Raw genomic sequence first — 11,780 nt, 5'->3', positions numbered from 1 at the left:
TTTAAATAGAAAAGGAAAGGCAGAAAGAGAGAGCAAATAGCCAGCCAGCCCACACCTAGCCACTTGCGTGTTATTTCGGCCCAGCCAGCCCACGCAGGGATCGATCCTGTTCATCTTCCTCCTCTGTACGGCAGCGAGATCCTGCGTCCACATAGACAACGACAGGTTTTGACGGTCGTCCGCAGCTCCCCCGTCCCTATAAGATGCGCTTTAAACCCTACCCTGTCCCTCCTCCCTCCATCCTCTAACCCTAGCCGCTGCCCCCTAAACCCTAGCGGTCATGGATCGTTGTCCTCGCGGCCGGTGATGCTAGCGACGCCCTCGTGGAGTCGTGGTCGTCTTCTTCTCCGAGTTCACGCGGTTCACCATCGTCCGAGCGAGGTGAGCAAACCCCCCCCGCGCCCTTCGTTACCTAGACGATCGTGCCGCTCGAGACCGTGGCCGCCCGCCATGGTCATGATCTCGACGAGCCTGTACAACACGCCACACACAGAGCTCCTACACACCTGCCCGCGAGCGCCCGCCCGAGCCCCGCGCAGCACATTTCATGCATGCTCGCGTCGTCGCTGGCTGTGGCCGAGCGTCCCGCACAGGCCAAGGCCAACCCGTTTTGTTGTTTCCCTGGGCACGCTATCTTGTTGTTTAACTAGTACCGCCCCTGTAGATTTTAACACAAATCGTTCACCATCCTAATGGTCGACACCGCTCGAATCCACCCAGTGCGTCTTGGTTCGATCCAAGGCTTCCATAATTATTTTTGCTTGTTTTCTTTATTTATTTTTGGCAGTTCAAATGCATTTTTCAGAAGCTCAGATGTTTAATGTTATCCAGTTTCCTCGTCGCCACCATTGCAGGCTAAACTAGAGACGCCATGTTCAGGGCTCGCAGAGCTGGAGGGGGGGGGGGGGGGGGGGGGGGGGGGGGGGGAGCGGGAGGGAGGCTGCAAGCGCCCCCACCTCCTGCAGGCCGTCAGGAGGACCTCCCGCCCCTTCCTCAAGACCTCCCACCCCTTCCTCAAGACCCAGCCCTCCGTCTGCTTCGACACCTCGAACAAGCTCAAGCTGGGGCGGTTAACAATCCGCTGGTCGGGAACTACTTACAGATTGAAGCTGTGCCGCCGGATGGGAACTACTTGGAGATTGAAGCTGCTCCACCAATTTGGCAGGAGATGGAGTTTCAGCCCGTTATTCCCGATTACTGGGGAAGGGAAGCCAGGGATGAAGTCAGAACTCAGAAGGCTCCACAACATAGCGACGCGTTTGTTAAATCATCTCCGTCAGTAAGTTCAGTCCTCACTGTGATAGATCGATCAATCTCACTGTTGTATTCTGCTGTATTGAATAGTTTAGAAACTAAATTATCTTTAGTAGAATAAACCTACCGTTAAAGACTGATACATAATGTGTGTACTTATATGGCATATGGTGATCTTTAGAGGAGAAAATTTAATGATGAATTCTACTGTGTTCTTTTGTGTTCCTTACATAAATTAGAGATATTTTAAAATATGAATATTGCAAATTGTTTGTGGAACAACATTGAGTACTTTGTTTTCCTTATAAGTATATTCCATTAGACCATGCAATGAGAATTGAGGATAACAGTTTCTGTTTGCTGCCAACTAATGTAATGTTTTGTTTACTTACTTTTCAGGAAATATCTTAATGAGGCCACGGAACTCTTGACTTCAAGGTCCTTCCATTTGAGAATTCACTTCAGGAGACTCAAGCGAGAAAATAGGCAGCTGGCATATGACATCTGCAATAATTATTATGAGCCGCAAATGCAAGAATTCATTGCGAATGCTTTCAGGCAATTCTTGTCGCGCCATCTTGATCTCAATGCCTCTGGTTATGAAAACATTGATGCTCTCAGGGATGGCATAACCCGGCGTGCTCGCATATCATTCCCAAGACTTCCTAGAAGGTATTAGTTTTACCAATTGTTTACTTATGTGACTACTGTATTTTGGGAATCCATATGTTACTTGTGTTGTGTTCTAACTTCTAAGTGTCGGTGGGTCAAAGATGGTCTGCAATGGGGGTTGCTCTAATTTGTGTGAAAAATGAGCTTGGTTTGTTAGGATTGACTTACCCAGTTTGTATAGGGAGATAAGGGTGTAGAATAGCATTGCAGCATGTTTAGTATAGTCATTACACTACTTGCGCCACAAAAGAGATGTATGCACTTGTTGAGTTGCCACGGTTATTGCTTGCTTTTTGCTCATATATCCTGGTGAAATTAGTCAAAACGGGTGCTAACGTAAGTGTACTATTTATTTATATCAACTCTGAGGTGCTAAACCCCAGTTGTAAATTGTTAAGCCTTCTGGCCTTCTGTCTAGATATTGGTCCTGTACGTGTTTTTGTTTTTATTTTTTATAGAAATGCCATTAGAGAAAGTTCTTGTTAAGCAGAGGCAAAATATTTGCCTATTTGTCAATTTATGAGGAATAAAATGACCATGGAATACATACTATCCTCCTGAAGTTAGATACGGTGTACTAGCATGGTCAGGGAGGTGACCTTCCTCTCCAGCCTAATGCCGTGAACAACGTTTGCCATTGAAAAAAAAAACCTGTAGTTAATTGTTTGGCAACAATGTGTATCCAATGGTGCATTCCTTTGTGGTAACCAAAGTACTGCTATGTTGACTGTGTAAAAACAGCTATTCAGGCAACTACAAGCCACTACTTGATATACTAGTAATTGCATTACATTGACTAACTATTATAAAATTGTATGTAAATTTTCCTACGAATGAGGTTATCTGTTTAAATTAGTAAATCTGCTATTAAGTAGGCTCATTCTGCATTGTTCATTTTTTTCTGCAGTATTCAATCGTTCTCAGAATTCCTTGACAACAGAACTCCTGTTGGTCAATATAACTTGTTTAAAGGTCACAAAGACTCAGTGGATGTGTTGGAAATTGATCCTCAAGCGCACTGGTGTTTGCGAAAGGCTGTTCAGAATGTCCTGAATACCCACAGGGCCGAATTATGCTGCAATGGAGAGTGGGGCATCGAGGACATGAACCGCCGTCTAGGGTTCGCAAGACAGGCACGAAGGGTTTCCCGGCTTGTGGGGATCGACGTGCGAGACGCGTCCAGCCCTTGCCGGCCATGGCAGGTCGAGGGGAGGCTCCACCGCCAGCAAAGCGCTCCTCCTCAGGCGTTGCAGGTCGGGGTGGGGCGGCTCCCCCGCCGGCAGCGAACGCCGGACGGAGAGGTCTGGCGCAGAATGGCCAAAGGCCGCTGGCGGGAGGTGTCGGCGCGGCTGTTGCCGCGGGACGAGGTGTGCCCCCCGGTGGTGCGCCGCCTCCGGGTCTGGCCCCTTCGCAGCCGGCTCTTGGGGAAGGAAGCTTGAAGCCGACGGCGCCGGCCTCGGTGCCCGCTACTAATACTGCCGGGAGGGGGGTCGGGAGAGCACCAGTTGCGCCGCCCCTTGTTCCCCAGGCTGCGGGTAGAGGGGGACCTAGACCTCCCGCGCCAGGTACTTCTGGAGATGGGCCGGCTGGCCGCGGCGCCGGACATCGGCCTGTTGGAGGCGTAACGGCAACCACAGGGAAACCACCACCGCATTATGTTGCTAGGCCGGTGCAGAACCGGTCCACTCAGCCTCAGTCGATCAATAAAGAGCCTAATGTTCCGCCCCGAGGCCAGTGGGGGGACGACGGGTATGATGCATACGGTGAAGGACAGCACCGCGGCTCCTCGTCTACGGGAGGAGGGTATGGTTACGCTTGGCAGAGCAACGGGTCGGCTGAGAGACCGTTTTGTGGGCCGGCCGGCGGTTTCGTTGAGGGGGCCTTCGGCCCGGATCGCCGTCAGAGAGGAGGTCATCGTGGCAACCGTGGTGGTCGGAGCTGGGGTCGTGGGAGATTTCGCCGCCCACCACCACCTCGGGTGTCTGTTCCTACAGATGCTACGGAGGAGACTCAGCTTTCCTCAGAGCTTCCTCCACAGGCGATGGAGGTGGTGAAGGGGTTGGCCAATGTTGAGGTTACTGAGGCTGGGACGGTGGATGAGGCTGCCGAGAGGTCTGATGCAGAGAGGGCGTCCAAGTATGCCCGTAAGAAGGAGAGGATGATTTGCTATCGTTGTGGCGAGAAGGGCCACTTCATTGCTAAGTGTGTGGCCCAGCTGTGTGAGTCATGTGGCAAGCTTGCACATGAGTCGGGAGAGTGCCCGATTTTGCGTGACTTACCTCCGACTCTGAACATCTATGGAGTCTACTGTGCTGAGCTCATGTTTTTCGAGTCCCCGGCGGCGAGAGAGGTCCCGGAGGATAACCAGAGTTCGACTACTTGGATTGTGAGAGCGACCCAGGGCGAGGTGACTGAGGCACAGATTGTGAGGAGGTTGCAGGAGTTAGCTCCCGGTGATTTTGTTTGGGAGTTGGTGCTCATAGAAGACAGAGTTTTTAAGGTTGATTTCCCGTCTGTTGATGACTTGCAGAGATTGTTGAGTTTTGGCTTGTGTAAAGTTCCCGGTACTAAGTGTATTCTGGAGTTTAACGAGTGGAAACAGGTCGAGCCTAAAGGAAAACCGCTTACACAGGTATGGCTGCGGTTTTTGGGGGCTCCATCTAAGCCTCTGCAGGATGCTCGCGTGGTGGCCAGTTTGGGCATCATGGTTGGAAAGACAGAAAAAGTGGACATGGCGTTCACTCGTGCCAATGGGATTGCCCGGATTCTTGTCAGCATTCTGGATATTGAGTATGTGCCTGATAAGGTCAACTGGACTTATAAGGGCGAGGTGTTCCCGCTAGATATTGAGTTCGAGGACACCGACTTATTTGATGATGCGGTTAACGGCAATGATGTTGACATGCACGACCGGGAGGGTGGTGCGGGGACTAAGGGGGCACTGTCAGATGAGACCATGCGAGAGGGATCCAACGTTTCTCACGCTCAGTCGGCCGGGAATGGATTGGAGGCTCAGCCCACAGCCTCACAGGCGGTACCCATGACTACTCTACGTTTTGGGTCTTTCGAGCCAGCCTCGGCACCTCCCAGGCTTTGGAGTGACAGGGTGGAGTCGAGTGATGATCTTGAGCGCACGCTTCCTTCACTGGAGTTAGAGATGGAGACTGGTGTGTCTGTTGCTCGTCAGGCGAGTTCTTTGGGAGGCGTTGCGGCGTGGTGGCACGGTGATGGTTCTCTTGGACTGCAGACTCCCGCGGGCGCGACTTCGGTGTCGGCGATCGCGGGGGCGATGGGGTGTGGGGGAGGGGGTTCGGGACATGGAGTCCTCTCCCTCCCCGTCCTGAGGCCGATGCAGGTGTCATCGGTGGCGTCGGCCCCGAGGGGGTCGGCTCCGGCTGCTGGAGGGACCTCGAGGCAGGCGGCCTCGACTCCTTCGGCGATGGTGGTGGCAACCACTGTGGCTGCTGCTGCGGGAGGGGGGACGCCAGGGCAGGAGGCCCGGTCTCCACCCTCTACTCCGATGGTCAGGAGGACCATCTCACCGATGCCTTTCCCGTCCGAGCTGCCGGTTGGGGCGGGAGCAGACCGCGGGCAGGAGGCCCTGTCTTATGCTCCTCCCCACTGCCTGATGTGGGGCACTCGTCCAAGGGGATCGGGAGCCCGCAGACGCCTTCTCTAGTGACTTAGGCACCACCTGTCAGAGTTTCAGTGCCAGGTTATACTAGGGAGGAGGTGATCGCGTTTGGTGGGATCCCGGACCCTATCTCCGAGGGGATACGGATGAGTGCTCGCATCCTCGACGTCCCGGAGGTGGACGATATGCAGCAGAGGTGCGCTATGAGGGTGGCCAAGCTGCAGGAGGCTGCTTTTTCTTCTGGTATGTCCGTCAACTTGTCTAATTCCCTATTGCATTTTTCTAATGAGGACATTATAAATAATGCAAACCAATAGGAGTTTCACTAGGTGCTACGGATAGTGAAATTACCAATTCGGTGAATGATATATTAGACCTGGAGGCGGAACGTGCTTTAGAGACTATTCGTAATCTTGCAGCAGTTAAACCAATGAATGATGATGAGATTAATGCATTAGGTGTTAGAGTGCTTGATAGCCTGTGTGAGGATCTAGCACCCACTAACCATGACGCTGAGGAAGATGATGTACCCCTACAGAATGACGCTAGAAATATTTGTGAACCCGGTCATGAGGAACGGGTGACTGAGCTTAGTAAACCTAAGCGTAAGTGGAAACGGAAGATTTATCCCGATTCCGCAGTTCGTGGGAGTGCTAGGATTCGGACCACAAAAAAATTCCATGATGAACTATGAGAGGCATATTTTGGAATAGCAGAGGTCTTAAGGACTTGGCTAAAAGAAGATTCCTGGCTGAGTCAGCTCTAGAGCAGAAGCTAGATTTTGTTGCTCTATCTGAAACGGGTAGAGATAACTTTGCACCGCAGTTTCTCTCCTCACTAGTTGGTGGTATTGATTTCGATTGGCATTGCCTACCTCCGCGAGGAAGATCGGGGGGTATCTTACTAGGTGTGAGATGCGATTCACTTGAAGTCCGTAGTGTAGTGATGGGTGACTTCGCGGTAAAGTTTCGAGTTAGGTCTAAGACAGATGGCTTTAACTGGGCTTTGGTGGCGGTATATGGTGCCGCGCAGCCCGAGTTTAAAGCGGAGTTTCTAGCAGACCTCGTTAGAATTTGTGGGTCAAAACAACTACCGATTTTAGTTGGAGGTGATTTCAATATCATCCGGAGGCGAGAGGAGAAGAACAATGATAACTTTGACGGCAGATGGTCCTTCATGTTCAACACCATTATTGAAAGTTTGGATCTGAGAGAGATAGAGCTCTCGGGCCGAAAGTTTACATGGGCCAACGCTCTGCCAAACCCAACCTACGAAAAACTTGATCGGGTTCTTGCAAGCGTGGAGTGGGAACAAAAATTCCCGTTGGTCACGGTGCAAGCTCTTTCAAGGGGAATATCTGATCATACCCCATTGTTCATGGACTCAGGGGAGCCGAACCACGTGGGTAACAAGAACACCTTCTCATTTGAGACGTCATGGTTCGAACGTGAGGGGTTCTTAGATTTGATAGCCAGGGAATGGGGTAAAGATGTTCGAGGCAAAACTCCTATTGAGCGATGGCAGAATAAGATTAGGAATTTGAGAAGCTTCTTGCGGGGTTGGGCTAAGCACCTTAGCGGTGTGTATAAGATTGAAAAGGATAGACTCCTTTCTCTTGTACATGACCTGGACATAAAAGCCGAGCCCAATAGTTTATTACCCGCAGAGCTTCAGGTTAAAAATGAGGCGGAGCAGAGGTTAAAAGAACTGCTCCGCGAAGAAGAACTGAAGTGGGCTTTACGTGCTAAAGTACGTAGAGTGGTCCAGGGGGACGCGAATACTCAGTTCTTTCATTTAATTGCTAATGGCAAGCACAGAAAGAAGCGAATCTTTCAGCTTGAGCAGGACGAGGGTACGATTTTAGGTCAGGATAACCTAAAAACGTACATCACTGACTACTATAAGCAGTTATTTGGTCCACCGGAGGATAATACGGTGTCCCTCGATGAGTCCAGAACTGAGGATGTACCTCAGCTTTCGGCTGCTGATAATGAGCTTCTGGTTGCCCCGTTTTCAGAGAAGGAGGTTTTTGATGCTATTGCACAAATGAAAAATAATAAGGCTCCCGGACCGGATGGTTTCCCGGCCGAGTTCTATAAGAAGTGCTGGCACATTATTAAGGGGGATTTACTACCTATGTTTCAGGATCTATTCTCTGCACAGCTTCAACTATTCCACTTGAATTTTGGGGCTATCACACTACTGCCTAAGAAGACGGATGCGGTCAGAATTGAGCAATTCAGGCCGATTTGTCTCCTTAATGTTAGTTTCAAAATCTTCACCAAGGTCGGGACCAACAGGCTCACACAGATTGCGCATTCTGTGGTGCAACAGTCCCAAACCGCGTTCATGCCAGACAGAAACATCCTAGAAGGGGTGGTAGTCCTGCATGAAACGCTCCATGAAATCCACTCCAAAAAATTAGATGGAGTAATTTTTAAAGTGGATTTCGAGAAAGCGTATGATAAGGTAAAGTGGCCATTTCTCCAACAATCTTTGCGTATGAAAGGGTTTGATGAAGCCTGGCGCAGACAGGTACAGTCATTTACGCAAAAAGGTAGTGTGGGAATTAAAGTTAATGATGACATAGGTCATTACTTCCAGACACATAAAGGCCTACGACAAGGAGACCCGATGTCCCCTATCTTGTTTAACATTGTGGTAGATATGTTGGCAGTTCTGATAGGAAGGGCTAAGGATAATGGTCAAGTAGGTGGATTGGTGCCTCATCTTGTTGATGGAGGTATCTCTATCCTACAATACGCTGATGATACAATCATCTTTATGGAGCATGACTTGGTTAAGGCAAGAAATATGAAGCTGGTTTTATGCCTATTTGAACAATTGACCGGGTTAAAGATAAACTTTCATAAGAGCGAGCTGTTCTGTTTTGGTAGGGCCAAAGATGAACAGGACGCTTATAGGCAATTGTTTGGATGTGAGTTGGGAGAGCTACCTTTCTCATACTTGGGGATTCCTATCCACCATCGTAGGCTAACAAACAGAGAATGGAAGTGCATTGAGGACCGATTTGAGAAGAAACTGAGCTGCTGGAAGGGCAAGCTCATGTCATATGGAGGCCGGTTAATCCTAATTAACTCGGTACTCACAAGTTTGCCGATGTTTCTTCTTTCGTTCTTTGAGGTACCAGTTGGTGTTAGGAAGAGACTGGACTTCTATAGATTGCGGTTCTTCTGGCAGGGTGATGAGCTTAAAAGAAAATATAGGCTTGCTAAGTGGGATATCATTTGTAGACCGAAGGACCAAGGGGGTCTAGGTATTGAGAATCTCGAAATTAAGAATAAATGCCTTCTTAGCAAGTGGCTGTGGAAGCTTTCGTCGGAGACTGATGCTATGTGGGCACAGATCCTTCGCGGCAAGTACCTCCAGTCAAAAACTTTGTCACAGGTATCTGTAAGGCCGACTGACTCACCTTTCTGGAAGGGTCTCATGAAGGTCAAGCAGGCATTGTTTAATAGGACAAAGTTCGTTGTTGGAAACGGCACAAGTACACGTTTCTGGGAGGATACTTGGCTCGGTGACACACCCTTGGCCATCCAATATCCCTCTTTGTATCGCATTGTTCAACGAAAGGAGGTGGCCGTTGCTTCGGTCATCCAATCTACCTCCCTTAATATTCAATTCAGACGAGTGCTAGAGGGCAATCGTTGGGAAGAATGGCTCCATCTAGTTAGGAGACTGATGGACATCCAGCTTTCTCAACAACCCGATGAATTGCGCTGGAAGTTGACTAAGTCTGGAGTATTCACAGTCAAATCAATGTATATTGATGTTATTAATTCGAACTCCATTCCTACGTCCAAACATGTTTGGGATGTCAAAGTTCCTTTGAAAATAAAAGTGTTTATGTGGTTTGTCCATAAACAAGCAATTTTAACTAAGGATAACTTGATGAAGCGTAATTGGACAGGACCTACTAGGTGTAGTTTCTGCGATCGGGATGAGACTATTAAACACCTCTTTTTTGATTGCCCGCTGGCCAAGGTACTCTGGCAGACGGTCCACATTGCTTTCAATATCAAACCACCGAATTTTGTTAATGCTTTATTTGGGACATGGCTTAATGGGATTGAGCCTAACTTAGCGAGGCATATTCGGGTTGGGGTTTGTGCTTTGATGTGGACTATCTGGAATTGCAGAAACGATCTGGTCTTTAACAGAATATCATGTATACATTTTTTGCAGGTTTTATTCCGGACTATGGCTCTGATCCGTTCGTGGTCGCTACTCACCCAGACGGAGGCCAGGGAGCATTTGGTTACTGGGTCTATCCGTTGGGAGATGGTAGCTCGGGTTATCTTCAACCGGTTTGGATGGCGGTCATGTAATAGGATAGGCATTTAGTATTCCTACCTAGTTTACCCAGCCGGTTGTGGCATCTTGATGTGGCTAGTTGATGTATCTAGCTTTTTCGGGCTCTGTGTGAGCTTGTTCTGCTTTTTTTCACTTATGAGGACCTTTTGAACCTTGTTGGCACTACTCTATTTTGTTAATAAGAGGGCCGTATGCATCGTACTGATGCAGAGGCCGGGGTTTCCCCCTTTTCAAAAAAAAAACATGCTTCACCTGATCCGTGAGTTGAGCCCTCATCTGGACCCTAACAACCCTGAAGGGCCTGTACGACAGAATGGAGAAGATCTTTTGGATAATGCATATTATGGGTGGTACTATGACTTTCTAATGTACCATCCAGCCTTGTTACCTCCGAAGGCCAGAAAGAATTTCATTTATGGAATATATGACGCAATTTTTAAGCTGCAATTCAAGAAGAAGTTTCCGTTTACCAAGGTATTCGATGAAGGTCTGGGATGGACAGGATTCTTCCAAGACGCTCGACATCCTATCCTGGAAGCTATCTATGATTTTGACCCAAGACCCCAAGATGCAACCCAGCCATCTAACGAGGAAGCTGCTGCTGCGACTGCATACTATCAGGATTATGTTCAAGACATGCTGAAGCTTTTGAGGCACGTGACTGAACATGCATATGATCATGCAATGGTGAGTTTGAAATTCTTTGTTGATTATATTCTTGCTGATATTGTTGATTCCAGCCTGCTGATTATAACATACTCCCTCCGTCCGGAAATACTTGTCATCAAAATGGATAAAAGGAGATGTATCTAGACGTATTTTAGTTCTAGATACATTCTTTTTTTATCGATTTTGATGACAAGTATTTTCGGATGGAGGGAGTAGTTGATTCTGAAGATAATGATGTATTGTTTACTTGTTGTGTATTTGTGGTTGGCAGTCAATCTGACTTTTGTATTTTGCCTTCACAGTTGCAAAACTACGTTCAGTCCATGAGAACTGGAAATGAAAGTGAACTGTTTGCGGCTGAGAACTTCCCAGAGTTCTTTCCAGAGTTGCTGAGGCTGATCCTCAGTAGGGGGTGTCTGCAGGGCGAAATACTGTTCCACTGGCGGATATACAGGGCTACCTTCGAAGCTGAGGTTTGAGTGCTAAGGCTCTCAAATAATGACTGCTCCTGATGAGTGTGGGTATTTTGGTGGTGCTGACTGATCCTTGGTGGACCAAGGATGCAAGACGCTGACTGATCCTTGGTGTGAACCGACAGTCTGATTTGATGTAAGGGGTGGGTGACAAATTTTGCTTAGGGTTTTACGCTGCTGGTGGTGATGGTGCTTATTAGTGTAGAAACTCATTGAGCCCTGTACTTGTTTGATGTAAGGGGTGGGTGGCAAACTTTGCTTAGGGTTTTACGCTGGTGGTAGAGATGGTGCTTATTAGTGTAGAAACTCATTGAGCCTTTGTACGCTTGTGATGCCGATGGCATTTGAGTGTCGAAAAACTCGTGGTCGCTGAACCTTGCTGGTGGTGGTGTTGTGATCTTGGATATGAAATCCTGTTGATGCCTGAACCATTAATGATGGCTTGTTGATTTGTGGTGGCCCAATGCTGCTGCTGCTGCTGCTTCCAGTTTTTTATATATTCTTCTTTGGTAGAAATCTGATCAACAGCTTTGTACCTGGTCGCCATGAATTATGTTTTGGACTCTCAAGCGCAGATTATATTCTTAGATTATATTCTTTGTTTCTTTTTCATGAATTGATCTCCCAGTAGGAAAATGACTTAGACTCAAAGGAAGCCAGGTCTGGGTGGAGCAGCAAAGCATTCAGTATATAGGTTCAGTAGCTAGGTTTTTCAGTAGCGGTCGGTTCCAGACGGTATCACG

The 11,780-nt window shown here is 48.4% G+C and overlaps 1 protein-coding gene across 2 annotated transcripts; it reads left to right on the top strand.

The window, feature by feature from the left end:
* Positions 1 to 202: 202 nt before the first annotated feature.
* On the top strand, positions 203 to 11,534 carry LOC123044309 (uncharacterized). 2 transcript variants are annotated; one of them, XM_044467017.1, is made up of 6 exons: positions 203 to 381; positions 832 to 1,279; positions 1,654 to 1,926; positions 2,834 to 5,803; positions 9,767 to 10,582; positions 10,867 to 11,534. In XM_044467017.1, exon 4 carries the CDS (start codon positions 2,999 to 3,001, stop codon positions 5,603 to 5,605), a length of 2,607 nt encoding a protein of 868 aa, XP_044322952.1. In that variant the 5' UTR covers positions 203 to 381; positions 832 to 1,279; positions 1,654 to 1,926; positions 2,834 to 2,998; the 3' UTR covers positions 5,606 to 5,803; positions 9,767 to 10,582; positions 10,867 to 11,534. The 2 variants fall into 2 exon arrangements, with proteins under 2 accessions (XP_044322952.1, XP_044322953.1); XM_044467018.1 differs by having other exon boundaries at positions 212 to 381; positions 855 to 1,279.
* Positions 11,535 to 11,780: the final 246 nt, after the last annotated feature.

The sequence above is a fragment of the Triticum aestivum genome, chromosome 2B (genome assembly GCF_018294505.1).
Source record: "Triticum aestivum cultivar Chinese Spring chromosome 2B, IWGSC CS RefSeq v2.1, whole genome shotgun sequence".
Lineage (NCBI taxonomy): Eukaryota > Viridiplantae > Streptophyta > Magnoliopsida > Poales > Poaceae > Triticum > Triticum aestivum.
This window is presented reverse-complemented; position numbering and strand designations above follow the sequence as displayed.

Excerpts from the sequence above, each read along its gene's own strand:
- LOC123044309 (XM_044467017.1), top strand. The coding sequence starts at position 2,999 with ATGCTGCAATGGAGAGTGGGGCATCGAGGACATGAACCGCCGTCTAGG.